This window comes from Chiloscyllium plagiosum, unplaced genomic scaffold, assembly GCF_037043375.1.
Source record: "Chiloscyllium plagiosum isolate Xiang-an unplaced genomic scaffold, Cpla_swu_hap1 HiC_scaffold_37, whole genome shotgun sequence".
Taxonomy (NCBI): domain Eukaryota; kingdom Metazoa; phylum Chordata; class Chondrichthyes; order Orectolobiformes; family Hemiscylliidae; genus Chiloscyllium; species Chiloscyllium plagiosum.
In genome coordinates, this window is record NW_028270175.1 from 25,029,946 (window position 1) to 25,054,785 (window position 24,840).

Here is a 24,840-nt window from a genome sequence, read left to right on the forward strand (position 1 = left end):
TGAAATTTTAAAATGTTTCTGTGACTTTCATATCTCCACAATGTCACTTCCCACGCTGCATTCATTTTCAAGATCCATCTCTTTAACCAGGTTTTTGCTTCATCCTTGTAAAGTGGTATGAGATATCAATGCGAAACAACTGTTTTTTCCCCTGTCTGCATACAGATAGTGGTTAATAGGATGTGAGATTCCTAAGTCACTGAGAGCCCTGATTCATCCATTTTCCCAATCAAATTCTCCATGGAGACCTCCAACTCAGCACCGCCCTCTTGAACTGTCCTACCTGTCCGTTTTCCTTCCTACCTACCCACTCCACCCTCCTCTCCGACCTATCACCATCACCCCCAACCTTCATCTACCTATTACATTCCTAGCTACCTTCCCCAGCCCCATCCCCCTCCCATTTGTCTCTCTGCTCTCTCGCCGGCCCCTCCTCACATTCCTGATGAAGAGCTTATGCTCGATACAACGACTCTTCTGCTCCTCAGATGCAGCCTGACTGGTTGTGCTTTTCCAGCGTCACACTTTTTGATCCATATGAAATGAGGTTTGGAAAATAATCATGGGGAAGCAGGATATGGTAAAGGAGATAAAATAAATACTTTGCACCAGTCTTCAGAATAGAAAACATTACAGTCTGTTCCTGGGTTGCCGATGGGTTTCATCTGGAACCATTCACAAGTCGATCAATAAACAGAACACAATGAAGGACGATGTAAAGTAGCTGTTCAAAAGTACGAGAAACAATGTTGGGTTGTTAAAATTATACCCCTGTATGAGATTGCGATCATAAGTATCAATGTTCATTAAGTATGGGACACCCTGTAATTGCATTCCAAGAATACTAAATACTCAAGAAAAAATAAATACAATAAGTGTCACTAGAGAAAAGGTGCTAGGTAAACTAATAGGGTTAAAGACTGATAAATCCTTTGAATTTGATAGGATGCATCCTGGGATATTAAAGTAAATAGCTACAGAGGTATTGGATGCATTGGTAGTAAGAATTCTTAGATTCTTGAAAAATTCCAGAAAATTTGAAAACTGCCAATATAGCAACTTTATCTGAAAAGGGGTGACAACAAAAGGTATCTATAGACCAGTTAGCTTAATGTCTGCTATTGAGCAAATGTTAACAGTTAAATGTTAACAGTCTCCAGCATCTGCAGACCTCACTTTCTCCTTAACAGTTTCTTGTAAAGGATGTAATTGCAGAGCATTTAAAAGCATGTGATATGATCAAGTAAAGTCAGAGTCATACAGCACAAATACAAACCCTTTTGACCAAATCATCTGTGCTGACCCGACATCCCAATCTGACCCAGTCACATTTGCCAACATTTGGACCATATCTCTTTAAACCCTTCTTATTTATATACCCATCCAGATGCCTTTTAAATGTTGTAATTGTTCTCACCTCCACCACTTCCTCCGGCGCTCATTCCATAGATGCACCACCCTCATTGTGAAAAAGTTACCCCTCAGGTCCTTTTGAAATATTTCCCCTCTCATGGTAAACCTATGCCCTCTAGTTTTAGACTCCCCTGACCTTGGCTATTCACCATATCCATGCCCCTCATGATTTAATAAACCTCTATAAGGTCACCCCTCAGCCTCTGACTCCCTGGGGAAAAAAGCCCCAGCTTGTTCGGCCTGTCCCTGTAACACAAACGATCTAGTACCAGCAACATCATTGTAAGTCTTTTCTGCACCCTCTTAACTTTAACAACATTCTTCCTATAGAGGGTCAGCATAGGGGAATAATGCCAAACAAATTTACTAGGATTCTTTGAGGAAATAATAGGTAGGATAAATAAAGGAAAAGCTGTTGCTGTTATATACTCGTGTAAAAGTTGAATTCTTTGACTTTTAAGGTTAATTTTATGGGGTCAACTATTACCATGGATACTACTTTTGAGGGGCTGAAAGTCATACTACAGTCCAAAATACCGTATAATTTCACTGTTCGATTCTCCAGCATGTTGAGAATAATAGACATTGCATACATATTTGCAATGCATGATAACTTGCAGCCTTCCTTCTGCCAATTTCTGATTACAAACTGGTGAAACTGTAATATCTTATCTTCTAGTTCAGCAGGCAGCTTTTGTGCAGTCTTAGTTCTCTGCCAAAGTGCTAAGTCATGCCTTCACATGAACCTTGTGTGCCTTAAAATCTGAAATTCCATCCTTCTTTGATTTGTTTTGTGCATGGATTCGGATGGCTTCATGACTAACATTTTCATTTTGATGATTTTTCAAATACCCACTCAGCAACTTTTTTCCTCCAATTGCAGCCACTTGCTAGGTTTATCTCTGTTGGCACACTTGCGTTTTGGCATTGTCTGAAGTTGGTTCCAGACCTTTCTCCAGTTTATCACAAGTTTCTCTGAAACACAAAATTCTCTTGCTACTCCACAGTTATTTGTCTTCTCTGCAATTTCAATAACTCTCAGTTTAAATACTGCTGCATTTTTTTTGTTTTTTCTGGAGGGAATTTTTACTCAAAATGATGAAGAACTTTCAAAACCTGAACTGGTACACGCCTGTATTCCATGAGTGCGACAGGGGCACTTATCTCAGCTGAGCTGCACACAAAGGGAAGTCATCACCTGACTGTGACCTGATGCATCTTAAACTTTCGCACCAAGTTGGTGTCAACTGTACATAAAAACACATAATAGCATGCAAAAAAAATTCATTTCCTCATCATAACATTTATGTACAGAATAATAATAACAATAATAAGGGGCGGCACAGTGGTTAGCACTGCTGCCTCACAGCACCAGGGACCCGGGTTCAATTCCCGTCTCAGGCGACTGTGTAGAGTTTGCACATTCTCCCCATGTCTGTGTGGGTTTCCTCCGGGTGCTCCGGTTTCCTCCCACAGTCCAAAAATGGGCAGGTTAGGTGAATTGGCCGAGCTAAATTGCCCGTAGTATTAGGTGAAGGGGTAAATGTAGGAGAATAGCGTCGGGGTGGGTTGCTCTGCGGAGGGTCGGTGTGGAGTTGTTGGGCTGAAGGGCCTGTTTCCACACTGTAATCTAAATACCTTGACTCATAAATGTTGATCTGGTTCACTTTTACATGAGATCGACTTTTACTTGAGTATATACAGTATTTGGAATTTCATCAAGGTGTTTGATATCTCATATTAGGCTACTTAATAAGGTAAGGGCCCGTGATGTTAGAGGTAGTTTATTATCATGGAAAGAGGATTGGCTAGCTAATATATGTCAGAGTTGGGATAAGGGGAGATTTTCAGATAATACCATATCAGGGATCAGTACTGCAGCCACAATTATTTGCAAAATACATTTTAATGACTTGGATGAAAAAAGTGAATGTTCTATAGGCAGCTTTGCGGATGACACAAAAATAAGTGGGAAGGCAAGTGGTGAAAATGACACAAGTAGTCTGCAGACAGGTATAAACAAGTTAAGCTAGTGGGCAAAAACTTGACAGAAGATAATATGAAATGTGAGGTTACACAAGAAGATAGAAGAGCTGAATTATTTAAACTGAGAAATCTGAAGAAAGCTACGGAACAGAGTGATTTTTAATCAAATAAAAGAAAGAACTGTGGATGTTGAAGATCTGAAACAAGAACACAGGTTGCTGGAGAAGCTCAGCAGATCAGACAGCAGCTGTAGGGGGAAAGCAGAATTAACTTTTCATATCTAGTGAGCCTTCAGATTCTTAATCAGTAAGGAATCAAAGGTTATGAGGAAAAAAAGGCAGGAAAGTGGAGTTGAAGAGTATCAGATCAGCAATGACCTTATTGAACGGCAGAGCAGATACAATGGGCTGACTGGCCAATTTCTGCTCCTTTGGCTTATGGTTTATAATTTGTGTATGCTGGATATTTGGCTGTGGTTTCTTTGGTCATCAAGTCCTGGAGAGAGATTTGAGGCTGGAACTTCTGGCTGAGAGGCGGGAATGCAATCCTTTGCATCATCAGACATTCTCTTCTACAATTATCCCTTGTAATTTTGTTTCACAGGGACAATGGAAGATAACCTGAAACAAAGATATGCATGAGAATTCCTAGAAGCATGGCATTCCAACGGGAACTCTATCAACAAACACATCGAGTTAGACCCCCATCTACCACCCCCTGAGAAAAGGAACAGGAAGTACTTCACCACAGGAAATAACATCACCACTGTTAATGACATCACCAACCCAAAGAAACCCAAACATATAAATAGAAAGCAGGAATTTTCAGCATTGCTTCACATGAGGTCCACTGAAGAAGTTACGTAGTAATGTAACGAAACATCTGGAAATGAACCTTTCAGCTCAGCGACCAAACCTACATCCAAAACCTTAACCTGAGCTACAAATTTTCTCAAAACTCTCTAAGATAACCAGAATCATTGAAACATAATTCAATTTATAAGGATTGTTCAAAGTTTTGCTTTCCTTATCCTGGAGTTAATTCTTCGCTTCAGTGGACAAATGCACTGCCCACCAAGCTGTACAGAGCGGGATAGTCAGGTTCAATCTTTTTTTTAATATAGGTATTTTAAAAAGTTTTAAGATATTTTACAAAATTACAAAAGTAATACAAACAAGTATAAGCACCAATATAAAATTAAATAAATAAGAGAAAAAAAACAAAAGGAAAAAACCCAACTGAGTACTAATCTATCTTACAAACAACCAAAACATAAAATAGGATATCATACAATACTAGCAGTAAACAACAAAATAATTAAATAACTTGATACATGCTCAAAACAGATTTACATCAAGACATAATAGAACCTGTATTTATACGGGATTCCTCCTCCACGGGGCCCCCGAACCAGCCAAAACCATTACCACAGCTAAACAAAAGCCCTGGACAGTATGGCCGAAATATCTGTGTCAATATAGTTCAAAAAGGGTTCCATGTTTTATAAAATAATTCTGTTTTTTGGTGCACCATATTTGTGAGGTAGTCAAGGGGGATATATTCCATGACTATCCTGCGCCAGTTCGAAAGCCCTGGGGGGGCCATCAGCTACCCAATTCACTCAAATATTTTTCCTTGCACAAAAGGAGAGAATGGCAAATAATTTCCTCAAGTACATATCCAGGGAGGGAAAATCTGAAGAGCCCAAATGTAGGGACACTGGATCAAATCTAATCTCTGTACCCAAGATCTCTGTCAAGGTATTCGCTATTCTATCCCAATACCTGTGGATCTTAAGGCATGTCCATAGACAATGCGTGAGAGTGCCAACTTCTATTTTACATTTAGGACACATTGGGGATGCTCCTGTCTTGAATTTTGCAAGTCGTTCAGGCACCATATGAGCCCTGTGGAGTATCTTTAATTAAATAGCCTGAGTTCTATTGCAAATAGAGATCTTTCTGGCATTTTCCCAGATGTGCTCCCTCATTTCTAAAGAGATTTCCAACCCTAATTCTTGATTCCAGGTTTTAAATAATCGTTCCATGTCCTTCGAAACCTTATTTTTTGAGTGATAAAGAGTACTGACCGAGGGCGGCCCCATTGGCCATAGCACTCTCCTTTCCCTATCCAATTTGTAGGGATTAACTATCAATGTTGTCTTCTTTTGTATAAGGTCTCGTATTTGGAAATACCAAAAGAGGTCCCTGTTAGGCAGTCCAAACCTCTGCTGCAACTGCTCAAAGGGCATCTTAACCTCCTTATCGAGCAGGTCTCCCAAGGAGGAGATACCTCTGGACTTCCAAGTTTTAAATGTAGCATCTATCAGCCCTGACTGAAATCCCGATGCTTCCACTATATGGGTATAAGGGGAGGTTTTTTGCAAATTACCCTAATCTTGGTGCATTATTCTCCAGGCTTTAATTGTATTTAATACAATAGGGTTTTTACAATAGTTCATAATAGCTCTCATCTTGTCCATAAATAAAAGATTGATGACAGAACATTTTGCTTGGAAGGTCTCAATATCTAACCAGATTGACTGTGGATCACAAGAGACCCACTCAGCTACATAAGATAATAAGGAGCTTAATTGGTACCTCCTGAAATCTGGCAAGTCCAGTCCTCCCTTTGCTTGTGGAAACTGCAGCTTTTCTAATTTGATAAGGAGCCGTCTGTGATTCCAAATAAAAGAGCTGAGCCAGCCGTAGAGCTTACGCAACACCAGTCTCAGCAGCATCAGGGGGAGCATTCTCATAGGATATAGAAGACGAGGTAGAATATTCATCTTAACTAAGGTCACTCTGCCTAACCAGGATATTGGGAGATCTCCCCAGCGTCGAAGGTCCTGCCTTATTTTCTCTAATAAGTGCACAAAATTAGCTTTATACAGTATTTGATAAATTACCAAATACTGGTATTATAAAAATACATAAGTATAGAAAACCTTCTAGTGACCACCGAAAGGGAAAGCAAGATCCGTCCGGTAAATTGGATACACGGGCAAGACCTCCCAACAGCATGGCCTCCGATTTCATAAAATTGATTTTATAGCTTGAGAACATACCAAATAGATTGACCACTTGAGTTAGGCGAGGCACGGATATCAAAGAATCACTTAAGAAGAGGAGGACATCATCTGCATAGAGAGTAGTGATTTTGTGCTTGCCCGATCCAACCCTTGGAGCCATTATGTTAGGGTCAGTAGTTCAATCACTAGCGTAAATAGTAATGGTGAAAGAGGACATCCCTGACGACAGCCCCTATCAACACTAAAACTATCTGTACCTAAACCATTGGTGATCACCGCTGCTTTGGGATCATTATATAATACTGAAACCTATTTAGTAAATACTTCTCTGATACCGAACCTTTCCAATGTATAAAAAAGATTTGGCCATTCTACCCGATCAAAAGCCTTCTCTGAGTCCAAGCAGACAACTAAAGCCAGTATTGTTCCCTGTTGGCAGGCTTGTATCATATTTAAGACCGTTATAATATTATTAGTTGACCTGCGACCCTTTATAAACCCCATCTGGTCCTCTTTTATGATGTATGGTAAGACGCCCTCCAGTCTTAATGCTAACAGTTTGGAAAGAATTTTGAAATCCACATTTAACAAGGATATGGGTCTATATCACGAGCAATCTTCTGGGGCCTTTCCCTTTTTAGGAATGAGAGAGATATTTGCTTCTCTCAACGAAGGCGGGAGGCAGCCCTGACTGTGTGAGTAATTATACACATTTATGAGTGGCTCGGCCAGTTCCCCTATAAATTCTTTATAGAACTCAACCTGGAATCCGTCTGGTCCAGGTGCTTTGCCACTCTGAAGCTGCCTAACCGTATCCAGTACTTCCTGGGTTGTTGGGGGGCATTCAAGATCGACACCTGCTCTGAGATTAAGCCCGGGAGGGCCGAACTTTTAAAGAAGGATTCCATCTTCCTAGTTCTATCCTCACAATCCTGCGATTTATACAGTTCAAAATATAACTTTCTAAAGGCTGTATTGATCCTTTTACGATCACAAGACAAGGTACCGGCACTTTCTCTAATGGACGTAATGGCTTGGGGATGCCTTTTTCTTTCTAGCAAGGTTTGCTAGATATCTGCCAGGCTTGTCGCCATATTCAAATAATCTCTGCTTTGCGAATAATGTTTCCCTCTTTGCTGTTTGTGTAAGTATAGTATCCGAGGCTGCCCTAAGGGCTGTGATGCTTTCTAGCTTAGTAATGGAGGGCCTGTTAACGTACGCTGTCTCAGCTGCCTTCAGGCGAGCCTCGAGCAGGCGCTGTTGCTCTCCCTTTTGGATTTTACGGGTTGCAGAATATGAGACGATCAAACCTCGCGCATTTACCTTAGTGGTCTCCCACATCATCGATGGGTTACTGGCCGTACCTGAATTAATTTCACAGAAGGTTTTGAATTCCTGCAAAATATACTTTATAAATTTGCTATCTTTCAATAAGAAGGGATCCATACGCCAATATTGGGGGCCTATCCCATCATCCCTAGTCTTGACTTCCATATTTACTGCGGCATGATCAGAAATAGCTATATTACCTACTTTACAAGATAGTATCGAATTCAAAAGGGTTGAGGGGGCAAAAGTCATATCAATTCTGGTATGGCACTTGTGTGGGTTAGAGTAGAAAGTAAAGTCTCTACCCTGGGGATGAAAGCACCTCCACACATCTCCTAGCCCTAGCTCCTTATTCAGATCGCCAGTTGTCTAGATCTCAGAGATATACCCACAGTGCTTCTAGGACAAAAAAACTTACAAATTGGGATTACTTTTTTAAAATTTTGTTTAAGGGATGGGGGTATGGCTGGCTAGGTTAGCAATTATTGCTCTGTAGAAGTGACTGGGTGTGTGAGTGTACACACGCTGTTGGGTGTGTGTACCTATGTGAGTGAGTGTGTGAGTGTGCACCTGCTAGTGGGTGTGTCTTCCTGTAAGAGTGTGTGTGTGTGTCAGTGTGCACGTGTTAGTTGATTAGTGTACCTGTGCAGCCTTCTTGGACTACTTCAAGAGATGTAGGTGCACCACAGTGCGTTTAGGGGGGGGGCTTGCAGAATTTATGACTCAATGACAGCAAAGGAAGGTTGACCGAGTTCCAAATCGAGATGGTGTGAGGACTGCAGTTCCAGAGGCAATTTTAGACAAAGTGTAATAAGGCAAAATCAACGTTTCGGGCAAAAGCCCTTCATCAGGAATAAAGGCAGAGAGCCTGAAGCGTGGAGAGATAAGCTAGAGGAGGGTGGGGGTGGGGATAGAGTAGCATAGAGTACAATAGGTCAGTGGGGGAGGAGATGAAGGTGATAGGTCAGGGAGGAGAGGGTGGAGTGGATAGGTGGAGTTTGTTTCATGTCCTGAAACAAACTCGCTCCAACCTGCCCAGCTCCTTTTCCACCTATCCACTCCACCCTCTCCTCCCTGACCTATCACCTTCATCTCCTCCCCCACTGACCTATTGTACTCTATGCTACTCCATCCCCACCCCCACCCTCTTCCAGCTTATCTCTCCACGCTTCAGGCTCTCTGCCTTTATTCCTGATGAAGGGCTTTTGCCTGAAACGTCGATTTTGCCTGTCCTCGGATGCTGCCTGAATTGCTGTGCTCTTCCAGCACCACTGATCCAGAATCTGGTTTCCAGCATCTGCAGTCATTGTTTTTACCAAAGTGTAATAAGGCACCTGTTGGAAAATATCTGAACAGATTCCAGAAGTCATACTGTGAAAGCCTTTGGACTGGGGTGTTACACAGTGAGGGATATGATCAGTTAACATTGTTAATAACGATTGTTGTAAGTACAGAGAAAAAAATTTTTTCAGTTAAGCTTTACACAAACAGATGTATTTAGGAGAGAGTGGGACAAGTAGCAGTTTTAGGGCGAGTTTGTAATTATTTCACCTATATGTAAGTCTGTTTTCCTGGGTCCTTGGGCAGAGTGTAGCAGGGCTGAAAATGTGTTGCTGAAAAAGCGCAGCAGGTCAGGCAGCATCCAGGGAACAGGAGAATCGACGTTTCGGGCATAAGCCCTTCTTCAGGGTTTTTGCCCGAAACGTCGATTCTCCTGTTCCCTGGATGCTGCCTGACCTGCTGCGCTTTTCCAGCAACACATTTTCAGCTCTGATCTCCAGCATCTGCAGACCTCAGAGTGTAGCGGGGTCAAGAAGAACGGGAGGGAGACAATTCAGACAGAACTGGGCTGCAAAAAGTTTCAGAGTGATGTTGGCAGGTGCATTGGGGGTTGGTCACTTGTTTCAGATTAGAATTGGGAAGTTTGTTGCTCCAAAAAAAAGAAACTTACTTTAAATAAACTCTGATGCCTAAGTGGAGTTGCTACAGAGACAAAACTGACCTATCTTAATGGTATCCGGTTGCTATAGTTTCTCGGCAGCTGTCCCACTTCCAAGGCACTGAGGGAGGCGTCAATGTGACTGGCTAATTCATCCGTGAAACTTTGCCCTGGGCAGAGTTCGCCTGTCCTTTTTTAAACCTCCCGAGGGATTTCCAACTTCATTGTCGAGAATGGAGCGGCTTCTCCTGCGCTGTTTGCCCTCTTTGCTGAGGCCAGCCTATCGCCACGTCCAGCTTTTGCAGACTGTGTCTCGCTGCAGCTCCTCCTCGTCTCGGTTTAACGTGCCACCAAGCGCCGCCGAGATCGCTCGGCCGGTGGGAATTTGTTCCATGATGCGCCTCCCGGTGCAGGACTCCTCAGAGGGCCTGGATGCTGCTTTTGTTGGGGTTCCTCTAGACATCGGCACCTCGAACCGGCCCGGTGCCAGGTAGGTCACAAGCTATTAATAAATGGACAATCAGTCGTTGTCACTAATCCTGGGTATGCCAAACGAAATAAATATGCTCAGGTTTAACGAACAGGTTATAGTGACAATGTGCATATGTTGTCTGAACAGCACAACCCTATTTGCGAGAGCAGTATTTATTTTTCTTCCACTGCCCTCACCTTTGACCTCCCTTGGAAGGTTGTGAAGTTGCTGTATCTATTGTGGGAGATATGAACTTAAAGCTTGGGAAAAGCAAGTTATATCACTTCATTTAAAATTACACAACGTATATTTGCAAGGGAGAGTTTTATCTAATGGCATAAAGAGACGTTTGACTGACCTATAAGGACAGAAATGACCATGTTAGGCTTCTTTTCGTTGGAGTTCAGACGAATGAGGGAGGGTCTCATAGAGAATAAGATAATTCTAACTGAACTAGATAGGGTGAGATGCAGGATGTTCCCGATGGTGGCTGTGTGCAGAACCACGGTCACAGTCTGAGGATTTAGGCTGGACCATTTAGGATGAAGATGAGGAGACATTTCTTCACCCATAGAGTGGTGAGCTTGTGGAATTCATTACCACAGGAAATAGTTGATACTAAAACATTGAATGTATTCCAGAGGCGGCTAGATATAGCACTTGTGTGAATGGGATCAAAGGTTATGGGGAGAAAGCAGGATTAGGCTATTGAGTTGGACAATCAGCCATGATTGTGATGAATGGCAGAGCAGACTCGAAGGGCTGAATGTCCTCCTCCTGCTCTTATCTTCTAGGTTTCTCTGTTAAATGTTTGTAGAATTCAACAGTTCTCTCAGCTGCCTTTAGATACTGTCCTACAGCAAATTAAAAAGAAAAACAAAATTGCCAATTGATAATATAGCTCATCTCCTGCCTACTTTTCAGATGAGGGATAGATGTAAATCAAAAATTCCAAGGCTTAAGCACTTAAGAATGACTCTTATCTGGAAGTCTTTGATGGTGATCAAGAGCCGCTGAGCAATATAATCTCAGGGTTTAAAGATCAAATCGGCAAAATCAAGTTCCAAGTTTTTACATTGTCTGAGGGATTCTGTTTTACAGCGTCATTATATGACAATGAGGGAAGGAAATTTTTCATTTCAGCTTTTACATTTAGGTTTGGACCCCGACATATCCGAGCTGAGTCGGCCATGGTCAGAGCCTACAATAGTGGCACCAGGGCAGCTCCTTTTGAATCTCTGATGGTGGCTGATATCGGTGACGTCAGTGTGAATCTTTATGACCTGAAGGACAGCTGCAAGATGATCAGGAAAGCTTTCAAGAAGATCGTGTCCACAGGCTGTATACCTTTGACATTGGGTATGATCTTACATATTGGCATCGGTCAACAGCTGTTAGGGAGGAATAGGAGACACAATGGAATAATATTCAGAAGAAAAGAGGAAAAGAGAATTTTAAATCTTTTTGTACTGCAGGTCAAATTGCTGATTATGTCTGTTTTGCCTAGGTGGTGATCACACGATAGCATATCCCATATTGCAGTCAGTGGCAGAAAAGTAAGTCTCATTTCATGTTGTTATTGAACATTTTGATAATAATTGCTGAATTCTATCAAAGGTGTGAGGCTCTTTATCCAAACTGTCTTGCACCTGTTCTGGAGAGCATCATGGGACAGGGTGGACGTCTTATTGCCTGAAACTCTGCCACTTGATCATTTGAATGGGCTAGGCTGTAAACATGTTCCACGTGGTGCTGGTGTGCCAAATCAAAATCAAAATTGTTGCCAAATTTGATTACTAGCAAAGTCTACATTTTAAAACAAATTCTGACAGAAAATGGGAAGAATTAGTTGAATTTTCAATATTATTTTGCCCTTCAATTTTCTCCCCTCCTCTCCTTTCCTGAATGTTCTAAGTCATAGAGGCCTACAGTGCAGAAAAAAACCCTTTGGCTCATCATATCCACGCTGGTCAAAAACAACCACCTACTTACTATTCGAATCCCATTTTCCAGCACTTAGCCCATAGCCATGTGTGCCTTGGCACCACAACTACACATCTAAATACTTATTGAATATTATGTGGGTTTTTGCTTCTGTCACCCTTGCATGCAGTGAGTTCCAGATGTCCATCACCCTATGGGTGAAAAACAAAAACCTCTCTCCCTCTCTCAGCCTTCTGCCTCTTATCTTAAATCTATGCCCCCGGTAATTGAACCCTGCACTAAAGGGACATGTTCCTTCCTATCTACCCTGCCTATGCCCCTCATAATTTTATACATCTCAATCATATTCACTCCCCTCAGTCTCAAGGAAAACAACTCTAGCCTGTCCAATTTCTCTTCATAACTAAAACATTCCAGCCAGACAATGTCTTGGTAAATCTCTTGTGCACTCTCTCCAATGCAATCACATACTTCCGATAATCTAGATTCCAGAACTGCATACAATGTTTCATACAGTTCCAGTAATAACCTCCCTCCCTTTAAACTCTATGCCTTGGCCAATAAAGACAAGTATCCCATATGCTTTCTTAAACCACTTTATCCACCTCTCCCACTACCTTAAGGGACAAACAGAGATGCACATCAAGGTCCCTCTTTTCCTCAGTGCTTCCCAGGGTCCTACCTTCTATCACATATTCTCTTGTCTTGTTTGTCCTGCCCAACCTTGCCTACCTCACACTTATCCAGATTGAATTCCATTTGACATTGATCAACCCATCTGACCAGCCTATCTATATCATCCTGTAATCTAAGGCTTTCCTCCTCACTATTTACCAGTAATTTTCATATAATCTGCAAACTACTGAACAATCCTCCTACATTCAAAATCATTTACATATACCACAGGTAGCATGTGCCCCCAATACTGATCCTTGTTGAACTCCACTGGACACGCTTCCAGTTACAGAAACATCCCTTAACCGTCATACTCTGTTTTCTGCCAAGCAGCCAATTCCAGATCTAATTAGCTGTGTTAGGGCTCATTTTGATAGCTATTGGCCTTTTACTATTTGATTTGTAGAATGGATGTTCTACCAGGAGGAGCATCACAGTTGACCTGATCCCCTGCGACATGTGCTTTCAACAATGGATAATAATGAGGATCATAAACTTTGTTTATTATGTGACCTTAGGCACTGAAGCCAATTGCATCACTATCACTGCTTTCCAAGTTGAATGGAGACCTTCTTGGATTTAGCTACTCACTAGGGCAGGTCACTGAACTGTTTTAAGAACTGGCCTGAAGTTAATGTTACCTTTCCAGGCATTTTCTTTAAGAAACAGATCAAAGAATAGAACACTTGTTTGGGAAAGTAAATACTAAAGAAACAACTGGCAGAGGAGGAGCTGGAATGAAGGCTTGTCAAAACATCAAAGTCTCATTGCTTGCTCTTTGCTCCAGTTGGTTGCAAGCTGTGTCTCATCATGATTTCTTGTTGTTCTGTTTTGATCAGATACGGTCCAGTAGGTTTGGTTCACGTTGATGCACACGCTGACACAAGTGATATTGCCCTAGGAGAGAAGATCTATCATGGAACTCCCTTCAGGCGCTGTGTGGATGAGGGACTGCTCGATTGTAAGCGTGTGGTACAGATTGGGCTCCGCGGTTCTACTTACGAACCAGATGGTTACCTTTGGAGCAAAGAACAAGTAATGAGATTTTTTATTCCTAAACTGAGGAGACTCTGAATCTCCTGATTTTTTTTTCTTTTTTACTGAGGACACTCTGAATCTCCTAGTGATATATATTTTGGGGTTTTTTCTTTTTTTATTACCCCCACACTACCGCCTAACTGCAGTAGTGCTTATTTAGTAATGAGATGTTGTTGTATTTAATGTTCTCTCCTCTAAAACTTCTTTCCACAGCTGGAGGGTTGGACAGGGTGAACTGGCTACTGGACTTTGCCAATCATGATTTTCCTATGTCCCTTCTCTCTTTTTCTTCATGTTCTGGGTTGTGTTTATGTAGATACCATCGTCCTTTTGTGTAGCTATACAGTGCAAGCTGGGAGGCCGTTTGACTACAGCTGAACTTCATCCTGTGCTTACCCAACAAGAACAAGAGCCTCTTGAAAACCATTAGGGACGCAGGCTAACTATCCCTCCCACCCCAGAGCTAGAGGGTCTCAGCTAAGATCAACCAAACTCTGAATAAATATTGAACCCAAGACTCCTCTTGTCTGTACAACAAGTGGTTCACTGACATAGATAATTATATAATTCAAAAGATTAATATTGATCTGTAACTACTGACATGTGCACTTACCTAGTATCCTTAACATCGTAAACCAGTCTATGGCACTTCAGAGGAATGTATTCAAATGAGCTAGACTCCATGCTACATGAGAAACTACTAAGACAGGTAACTAAAAGCTTGATCAAAGTGATAGAGTTATATAGATGTTCAGCATGGAAACAGACCCTTCAGTCCAATACGGACATGCCGACCAGATATCCCAACCCAATCTAGTCCCACCTGCCAGCACCCAGCCCACATCCCTCCAAACCCTTCCTATTCGTATACCCATCCAAATGCCTCTTAAATGTTGCAGCTGTATCATCCTGCACCACTTCCTCAAGCAGCTCATTCCATACACGTACCACCTTCACTGTGAAAAAGTTGCCTGTTAGTTCTCTTTTATATCTTTCCCCTCTCACCCTAAACCTATACCCTTTAGTTCTGGGCTCCAAAACCCCAGGGAAAAGACTTTACCTATTTACCCTTTCCAGGCCCCTCATAATTTTGTAAACCTCTATAAGGTCACCCCTCAGCCTCCAACACTCCAGGGAAAACAGCCCCAGCCTGTTCAGCCTCTCCTTATAACTCAAATCCTCCAACCCTGGCAACATCCTTGTAAATCTTTTTTGAACCCTTTCAAGTTTCACAACATCTTTCTGATAGGAAGGAGACCAGAATTGCATGCAATATTCCAACACTGGCCTAACCAATGTCCTGTACAGCCGCAACATGACCTCCCAACTCCTGTACTCAGTACTCTGACCAATAAACGAAAGCATACCAAACACCTTCTTCACTATCCTATCTACCTGCGACTCCACTTTCAAGAAGCTATGAACCTGCACTCCAAGGTTTCTTTGTTCAGCAACACTCCCTAGGACCTTACCATTAAGTGTATACATCCTGCTAAGATTTGCTTTCCCAAAATGCAGCACCTCGCATTTATTTGAATTAAACTCCATCTGCCACTTCTCAGCCCATTGGCCCATCTGGTCCAGATCCTGTTGTAATCTGAGGTAACCCTCTTCACTGTTCACTACATCTCCAATTTTGGTGTCATCTGCAAACTTACTAACTATACGTCTTATGCTCGCATCCAAATCATTTATGTAAATGACAAAAAGTAGAGGACCCAGCACCGATCCTTGTGGCACTCCACTGGTCAGAGGCCTCCAGTCTGAAAAACAACCCTCCACCACCATCCTCTGTCTTCTACCTTTGAGCCAGTTCTGTATCCAAATGGCTAGTTCTCCCAGTATTCCGTGAGATCTAACCTTATGTTTTAAAGAGCATCTTAAAAGAGAGAGATATAGAGAGATTAAGGGAAGAACTTTCTATTCACTCATGGGATGTGGGCATTGCTGACTGGGTCATATTCCCTATCCCTCATTGTCACTGAGCTGCTGACTTGAACCTCCACAATTGATGTGGTGTACCTACAAGTGTGACAGAGATAAATACACAGTGCCATTCGGAAAGGAGTTCCAGGATTTTAACAATGACCCTGAAGGACTGTCAACATATTTCCATGTCAGAATGCTGAGTGCTCAAGAGCTCAGGAATTTAGGCATCTGAAAACCATTCCCAATGCAAATGGGAATAGCTGAGGGTGAACCTCCCTTTTAGTCAGAAAGCAAAAGAGTTCAATTCACCTGACAACATTCCATCAAATGTTTTGAGAAAATTTGTAGCTCAGGCTGAGATTCTGGGTGTAGGTTTGCTCAGTGAGCTGGAAGGTTTGTTTTCAGACATTTTATCACCATACTAGGTAACGTCATCAATGAGCCTCCAGATGAAGCACTGGTGGTATGGCCCGCTTTTTATTTATGTGTTTAGGTTTGATTGGTCATAAAGTGAGCATTCCATCAAATGGTTGTTCCCTCATTGACAGGGAATATAGAATATCGACAAAGTGCAAGCATGAACTCTCAACTAAGAACCATGTTATAGGGGTGACTCAGCTCCAGCTCAATACACAAGTAAAACTGAATGCCATTTGTTTGAAAAATAGTCAACCTCTGCTATTAATTCAGGGTGTTTATTTCCACGGGAGGGCTTTCTCATTGCTGTGCACAAACACAAAACCCAAGAGACAGCTGACCAAATTGAGAAGGTGGAGATCTAAGAATCCTGATTTCCATCTTAGATCTTCATCTTGCATTGGAACAGTCAGTAGAGAAATTATTTTGATTCTGTTATTACTCAAGCAAAAACCTTCTTCATCAACACTTTTCATTTTAGTTTTTAATATTTCTAGGGTTTTCGGGTGGTTACTGGAGAGGATTGCTGGTTACAATCCCTTGCTCCCCTTATGAAGGAGGTGAGGCAGCAGATGGGGAATGGCCCTGTGTACATTAGTTTTGATATTGATGCCCTGGATCCCGCCTTTGCTCCTGGTACTGGAACTCCAGAGATTGCAGGTCTTCAACCCAGTCAGGTAAGTGAGCAGAACAAGAGTATCCCACTGTACAGAAACACAACTTAACAGAGAGAAGCTGCGATACTATGCTTTAATCACTTATTCAAGTACATCTGTAAATTCTACAGTCACAGGGTGTTCTGAGTTTTCTTCCTCTGCTTACATGGAATGTAGGTTTAACTGGAAAAGCCAGCATTTGTTACCTATCCTGAATTGCCTTTGGGGCAGTCAAGTGTCACTCACATTATTGTGGGTCTGGTGTCACATGTAGGCTAGGCTAAGTAAGGATGGCAGATTTCCTTCCCTAAAGGATATTAGTGAACCAGATGGGTTTTTGCAACAATCAATTGTAGTTTCATGGTTCCATTACCAAGACTAACTTTTAGATCTAAACTTTATTAATTTATTTTTAAATCTCACCGTGCCACTGGTAGAATTTAACTGTTACACCAAAGCACTTGCCTTACTTTTGTATTACTACAATAGTGGCATTACTACTATCTTATTGGCTGCTTATGTTCACATAACTGCTAAAATAAGATGAGCATATTAGCTTATTTTGAAATTCTATGTTTTAGAGGTGTGAGTAGAGCCTCGGTTTAGACAGCGCACGGTTTATCTGTTCAGGAACAAATTAATACAAAACAGATAATAACAAATAGAGAGAAAGCGGGAAGCAGAGACACCCCAAGAAAGGAGAGTAACAAGCCCAGGGACCATCAGTGCAAACAGAGAGGCAAGTATAATGGAGATATGCCCAGCAGGTAACCAGGCATTGAGTAACAGAGTAAAATGAGAAAGTAATAGAGAAAAACAGTGAAAAGATAAGTGAAAAACAGTGAAAAGATAAGCAACAGAGAAACAAAAAAAAAGTTTGAGGTAAGGACCACAGGAAGAGACAATTTTGTTGCCTTCATACACAACAGGATTGAAGTTATGTCTTACTTTGAAACTGTTAAAATAAACAAATTTTATAAATTAATTTTGTCTAAATATAAATGGAATTCCTGAGTGGTACTTCAAACTGTAAATCTATAATTAGAATTGAGAATGCACAAACACACTTAAAGATATTCTGACCATTTTTCTGCAGAAAGAATTTAACATGTTAAATCTCTCAATGAGCCTAACTTCTCACCTTGCATATGACTTACATGAAGATGTTCCCATCTGCTGATCTACCACAAAACTAGTCATTCAAGTATCTAAGGTTCACAGAATTGCAAAACTGTTGTGGGAACGGACTTTTAAAATTTAATAATGTGCAGTATTAAATAAAAGCAAGTTCTGCTTGTTCACAAAAAAAAACAATTATAAGAAAGAATTGAAAAATGACTGTCTTAACAGGCTTTGGAAATCATCCGGGGTTGTCGGGGAATGAAAGTAGTCGGTTGTGACTTGGTTGAGGTTTCACCAATATACGATACTTCTGGTAAGAAAATAAAGCTAAAATGTTGTATTGTTGTTACTGTGGGTTACTATCAACTACCACAAAAAAGTAGGTGTCGATGATAGCTTGATTAATTTGGTTGTACTGTCAGCACTAAATCAAAACATTGTAGTTTCAAACTCCACTTTGGGATTTTAGTGAATGATCGTGACTGGCATTCCATTGTGGAACGGAGGGAATGCAGCATTTTTTGGAGGAGCTGCCCTCTGAGTGAGGCACTGTCAAACAGTTTTGGCGAATATGTAAATTTAGGTAAGGTGGCATACAAGTGTTCTGTGAATTAAAAGTAATAATTGTGAATGGCATCCCTGTTGTTAGCATATTGGCAAGTTTGCCCGATAACACTAGCCATGAAAACTATCTTGCCTATATAACTTTGAGAAATAAGAAAGAACACTTTAATGCCACCATTAACAGAGGTAATGCTGATAAATATTAACATAGTATAAAAAGGAAAGTCTTAGGGAGAAGGGTATATAGTAATTTATTTCAACACGTTCACAAGTCTGTATCTTTCAGGTAACACGGCTTTGACAGCTGCCAATCTGCTCTTTGAGATGCTCTGTGTTCTACCCAACGTTAAGTATCACTAAGATTTGTATGGTGTTTAGGTTACATTGCTAATGTTAACTCACATTGATTATCACTTGTTCTAATAATTTGATAACTAACTGCTTTCTCACACAGTGCAACTATTATTGAAAAAGACTTAAATGTCTTCTATTAATTCAAACTTTAAAGGATTTGGAACGTGCAGTCTTTTACATGCAAAAACCTCAGTTACAACTGGATATACTGTGTGAGATAATTTGCAGACATCTATACATTGCAAGACATTTCTTGATTACAATGATATTGTCTTAATTGTTTTTATTAAAATTTGAAAAATCCATCTTAAATCAGCCTATTAAACTACAGCTGTTTCACAGCATTCATTGAGAAATATTTTGGGATCCACACTGCCAATTCCCTCCTTATTGTAACTTTTGACTTTCATAATATGAATAAACAGTGATGATTTGTTACTGGGATAGCTTGTAATCAAGTGACTCTGAAAATAAATTAATCTTTTTGGTCTTCACAGATCTCAAATGATTTGACGTTATTTATTAAAAGCTGGGATTCACTAAGACCCCAGGTGTGATCATAGCTTACAGTTCATAGTAACAAAGGTTGCGATTTTGAACAATGCCTTTAGATTAGAGTGGGATAGAAAGACAAGGATTCTTGCTACATCAAATCGCATCAGTGTCTCAGAGGAAAAGTGACTGGAAAGAAGTGAGAAACAAGTGAATTTCAACCTAAATTATGGAATCAACAAAAGATTAGGGATATGTCTGAAAAGAGAGAATTGTGTAAAGATAGGTGGATCTTTCTGTGGTTTGGGTCGTCACTCATTGCAGCATGGGATAGGGTAGATTTGATACTTGGCATTTACATTTAGATTTTTTAGATTTAGATTACTTAGTGTGGAAACAGGCCCTTCGGCCCAACAAGTCCACACCGACCCTCCGAAGAGTAACCCACCCAGACCCATTTACCGCTTCACCTAACACTACGGGCAATTTAGCATGGCTAATTAAACTAACCTGCACATGTTTGGACTGTGGGAGGAAACCGGAGCACCCGGAGGAAACCCACGCAGACACGGGGAGAATGTGCAAACTCTACACAGACAGTTGCCTGAGGCGGGAATTGAACCCGAGTCTCTGGCACTGTGAGGCAGCAGTGCTAACCACATTAGTACACAGATCGATCCTGGCTTCTTCACTGGGTATTGTTAGCTTAGCTGTAATTATTTGCAATACAAATCTGTACCTAGCAGGAAGTTATGGACCTTGAAGACACTAATATAGCTCATTTGCCCCCTGAAGATGCAATTACCCAGCACACGTTCACTGTCAAGTTATAAACAATTTCTAAACTTTTATCAAATTTCTCTCATGTTTGAATATTACAAACACAACTCTCAATGTGGTTGTGACATATACAATTAGCTAAAGCACACATTAAATCCTCACAGGTGTATAACGTACAGCTGTAAGGGCATCAGCTTTGCAACTTCTTGATTTATGTTAATGCTGAATGCAACTAAACATGTCTATGAATATAAATTTTATTCTAATTTAAAAATGCCTACAGGTTGCATGTTTAAAGTGACATTTAGTATCAGAAACATTCAGCAGTGCATACAATAAACTGACAGAAGTGGAAATCCCAATTTAACAGCATGTTGCAAAATTAATCAGCTTTTCCAAACTCATTTTGTACAGATTCAATCATTGGGTGAACAAGTAAACATACCAGCCAGCTTTTTCTTAACGACACACCAGATGGTCCTAGGTTACTACCCCTGTTCGATGCTGAGTTAGCAGATATTAGTCAGGGAAAAATGAGGGTCGTAACAATTGACTCAAGTCCTGAGATATAACAGGAAGAAAGAACATAGTCAGAGTTCCTATTCTTGGTCACCTATGAGTGACCATAGTTTAAGATGTTGAACAAGGACAGGATCAAATTTGTTCTTGCACAGAATGGTGGCAAAGTGTTGGAAGGCTTACAGAGCCTGGGGAAGCCTGACCCTAAGAAAAATGGAAGATAAGAAAATTGGAAATAACTGTTCCAAATGGCAAGTTCCGTGGCTTGACAAACACAATCTTGGTTAATGCCAATGCAATTAAATCTCCAATGAAAAGGTAATATTACACACAATCACACCCTAGTTTCACAGATGCATCTATCAGACATACATATAACACACAATCCAGGTCTGCACTGTACACAACCTCCTGTCATTAAAGGCAAAAAGAACCTTACAAACATTTTCTGTGACCTGATTAGCTGAGGCTTAACTTCAGGATTTTGATTTCATAAAATTACTCCAATTGAGTAAAATAATGTTTCCAGCAGCATTTACTTTAAGAGATATCACAAATATTGAGGATAATTTTGAAGAAATCTGGTTAGTATGAGTAACTGCACAGAGAATGGGTTAAATTGGGGATTTTAAAAAAAAACCTGCAAATCTTGGACATTTGAAGTAAATAAGATGCTCAAACTACACTTACAGCTGAAAAAAAGAACATGTTGATTTAGAAATAGGGGGCACAATCATCTCTGTGCAGACAACAGCACTGTATATTTTCCCCAGCAATGTGGGACTGGAGTCCATGGTAAGTTACTTACTTTCTTGGTTGGGCCTAGACATCTATGCCCTTGGTTTGGGTTTCCCAAACAGAGTTGGTTGGTCATGAGCTGCCTCAGGCCAAACCATTCTTGGTTGGATGATCTTAAATAGGTTATAGATTTCTTATTGCACAAAGTCAAGTCCTATCTGAGTACAGGGCGGCTCTCTCATTAGAGAGACAACTGGTGGTTGCTTAACCTGAGGGTCACTGTGCAGCTGGTGAGCAGAGAGGTTGAGAAGGACAGCCCTTCGTGTAACCTCAGGCAGTGTGGGAATTGAACCAACACACTATAGACCAGCTGTCCAACCAACTGAGCTAACTGACACCCTGAACAGATAAAAATCTGTTGGGGGTGGGGATGGCTTAAACATATTTGCTGCTTGTGCCCAACATGGCTGGCAGTGCACTTATAGCCATAATTGTGTATGCTTTCCAACCACCACAATGAAATCTTAACAGTACACCAGCATCCAAAAAGGGGAGTTGTGCATACTGACTTGTGGTCACTCTTACTTTCCCTTCCTTATCAGATGTTTATCAATATGCCATGCAATTTCAGTATTTTCTTCCTTTATTTCAGATTCCACTCTCTTGCTGTGACAGATTATACAGACAGCAAGTGAAGCCAACTATATACAAGTCTAAACTTCTAACATTTAATAAATACATTAAATAGTTTATATTAGTTGCATTAGGTACTTGTATAAGCAACCAAACACAGTTGTTTCAGAAAGGTGCAGAGTTTGTTATTTTGTCCACTGGTTAATATTTATGGTTCAAGTTTGCCGGCACCTCATCTAATCTAGGAGTCATTAACTGTGTCTGAACCCTGCTTTGTAGATATTCTTCAGCAATTTGTAACCCAGTGTCCTGCCATTCAGATTAGAAAAACAAGTTTTTTTTTTAAATTGCTGGCAAAGTGCTTCTCAGTACCTCAAATTTCGTCACCATAGTGTTGCACTAAGCCATGTGGATCTCAAAATTCAAACCCTGGTCTATCCTAATCTTATGTCAGACATTTCTGGTTGGGGGGGGGGGGGGGGGGGTGTTCAAGACAGCCTCACAAATGGCATCATTGCAAATGCTGTGAAGCATGAGAAAAGTTAAAATCCTTCCAGGCTTCCACTTTTGATCACTATCTATTCACTGCTCCTGGAAAGTAAGTGCACGTGCCTCTGGACATCAGATAAGGATAGCAGCTGTGATATCCCAATAATAACAACATATCAAATGTAAGTGATAACTCTGAGTACTGGAACCTGAGCAAATGTCATCATTCTGAGGAATTGACAGAGTAAACCAGAGCCAGAATACAGCTGAGAAATGCAACAGTCAGCAAAGTAAAATTTAGAATAAACTGTTGCACATAACTTCGCAAAGGTCAATTCCCAGTACTCAATTTTAACACGGAGGTCAGGTTTTCATTGCTGAGAAGGCAGAATGCTTGTGGTAGGAGAAGTCTGAAATCTATGTTTCTTCCCTTCCCCAAGGTATTTTGACAAAATATACATGCACAAGCAAATGAAGGAGTTCTGTACTGGAGGAAGGCAGGGCAAGGAAGGTCAGAGAAACAAAATCTGGAGCTACAATAATTCAAGTAGTATGCAATTTTGTGTGAAGTCAGTGACTCAAACTCCTTTGTTTCATTGCCAATATCCCATCTGAATTTAAATTCCACTTGTCTACCAACTCCTCACTTATTAACGTGCAAATTAAGAGAGATTTAAACTCTTTTTATCCAGGCAATTGAGATTTGTGTATACACAGTTTTCTAACTTGTTGATTCACCTGGTCCTTTTGTTTCATTTTACATCGGCTCTTTGAGATCTAAACAACAAGACTGAGAAAATATTCTGGAAAAATAATAGAGCTGTAAATTCCTGCTGTATCCACATTTGGCTCAGGTGCATTTCAGCAGAAAATTCTACCAGTGAAACTATAGAACATCAGTGAAGCTCAGGCCAACAGGGTACATAGTATCGTTGCAGAATCCCTTCAAGCAGTCTGTCCATCCAGAGGTTAAGTCCGTTGAGTAGTTGCTTAGTCCGTTTCACAGATAAATTGGAACTGGGTTTCGACTGATGTGGGCTGTCTGTTTCCTTTGCGTCATCTGGCCCTTTCCTGTCTTGTGTTGGTTCCAAGCCATTTAGGATGCTCCTATTCTCAGTTCCATTACAGAGTTCAGGTTTGAATAAGCAGAAGTACTTCCTGTGTCCGTTTAATGCCAACACATAGCCAATGTAGTTCTGGGTATGGTAACTTTCATCTTGTGGACTGGAAATCGGAGCGGGATCCTGGGCAAACTCTAACAAATCCACCAGCCACCCACGATGTTTTGATAAGTTTAAAAAGGAGAAGTGTAGTGATTTATTCCTACGGCAAAAATGTTTTGAAAATGTAGATTTTAATAAGTGCACAGAACTTGTACAGTCTATTTCATTAATACAAACATTACTTTCAAAACAAAGATAAAATCCAAAGTAAAAATATTAGAAATTTAAATTAGAAGCTATTGCATTTTGAACAAGGGTGTGCTACCACCTATGTTTCTTCTATCACTTACTAAAATAGATTAGATTACATTACAGTTTGGAAACAGGCCCTTCGGCCCAACAAGTCCACACCGACCCGCCGAAGCGAAACCCACCCATACCCCTACATTTACCCCTTACCTAACACTACGGGCAATTTAGCATGGCCAATTCACCTGGTCCTGCACATCTTTGTGACTGTGGGAGGAAACCGGAGCACCCGGAGGAAACCCACGCAGACACGGGGAGAACGTGCAAACTCCACACAGTCAGTCGCCTGAGGCAGGAATTGAACCCGGGTCTCTGGCGCTGTGAGGCAGCAGTGCTAACCACTGTGCCACCGTGCCGCCCACTAGTCCACACCGACCCGCCGAAGCGCAACCCACCCATACCCCTACATTTACCCCTTACCTAACACTACGGGCAATTTAGCATGGCCAATTCACCTGACCTGCACATCTTTGGACTATGGGAGGAAACCGGAGCACCCAGAGGAAACCCACGCAGACACGGGGAGAATGTGCAAACTCCACACAGTCAGTCGCCTGAGGCGGGAATTGAACCCGGGTCTCCGGCGCTGTGAGGCAGCAGTGCTAACCACTGTGCCACCGTGCCGTCCAACTGTGCCACCGTGCCGTCCCACTGTGCCACCGTGCCGTCCATCTTCCATCTTGCTGCATATTTCCATTATTTTCTTTTATTATAGATTTATATATGAATACACTTCACTTTTTCAATCAATAGTACTAACCAGAATCATTGCAACTAAATAGTTAATTATTATTAAAATTATGATTTTGTTTGTTTAAACAGAGAGAAAACTGACTTAGGATTCTTGA

General features: G+C 41.1%; 2 protein-coding genes and 1 long non-coding RNA gene across 7 annotated transcripts in view; 1 reads left to right on the forward strand and 2 right to left on the reverse strand.

Annotated features, from left to right (window-relative positions):
• The window catches only part of LOC148139782 (uncharacterized), a 519,617-nt gene extending 509,958 nt beyond the window's left edge, over window positions 1–9,659 (reverse strand). The window contains exon 1 of the long non-coding RNA XR_015753463.1: window positions 9,552–9,659. This is a non-coding gene — a long non-coding RNA (uncharacterized LOC148139782). The remainder of the gene's footprint in view (window positions 1–9,551) is intronic.
• agmat (agmatinase (putative)) lies at window positions 8,978–19,367 on the forward strand. Its single transcript, XM_043675769.2, has 8 exons — window positions 8,978–9,203; window positions 9,790–10,188; window positions 11,327–11,529; window positions 11,678–11,726; window positions 13,629–13,824; window positions 16,671–16,850; window positions 18,180–18,264; window positions 18,802–19,367. The coding sequence occupies exons 2-8, from the start codon at window positions 9,932–9,934 to the stop codon at window positions 18,873–18,875; spliced, it is 1,044 nt and encodes a 347-aa protein (XP_043531704.1). The 5' UTR covers window positions 8,978–9,203; window positions 9,790–9,931; the 3' UTR covers window positions 18,876–19,367.
• The window catches only part of dnajc16 (DnaJ (Hsp40) homolog, subfamily C, member 16), a 43,182-nt gene continuing 37,091 nt past the window's right edge, over window positions 18,750–24,840 (reverse strand). For all 5 annotated transcript variants that reach the window (XM_087980474.1, XM_043675761.2, XM_043675758.2 and 2 more), the window contains exon 16: window positions 18,750–23,843. In XM_087980474.1, coding sequence (XP_087836600.1) covers window positions 23,417–23,843 — 427 coding nt within the window. In that variant the 3' untranslated portion in view covers window positions 18,750–23,416. The remainder of the gene's footprint in view (window positions 23,844–24,840) is intronic.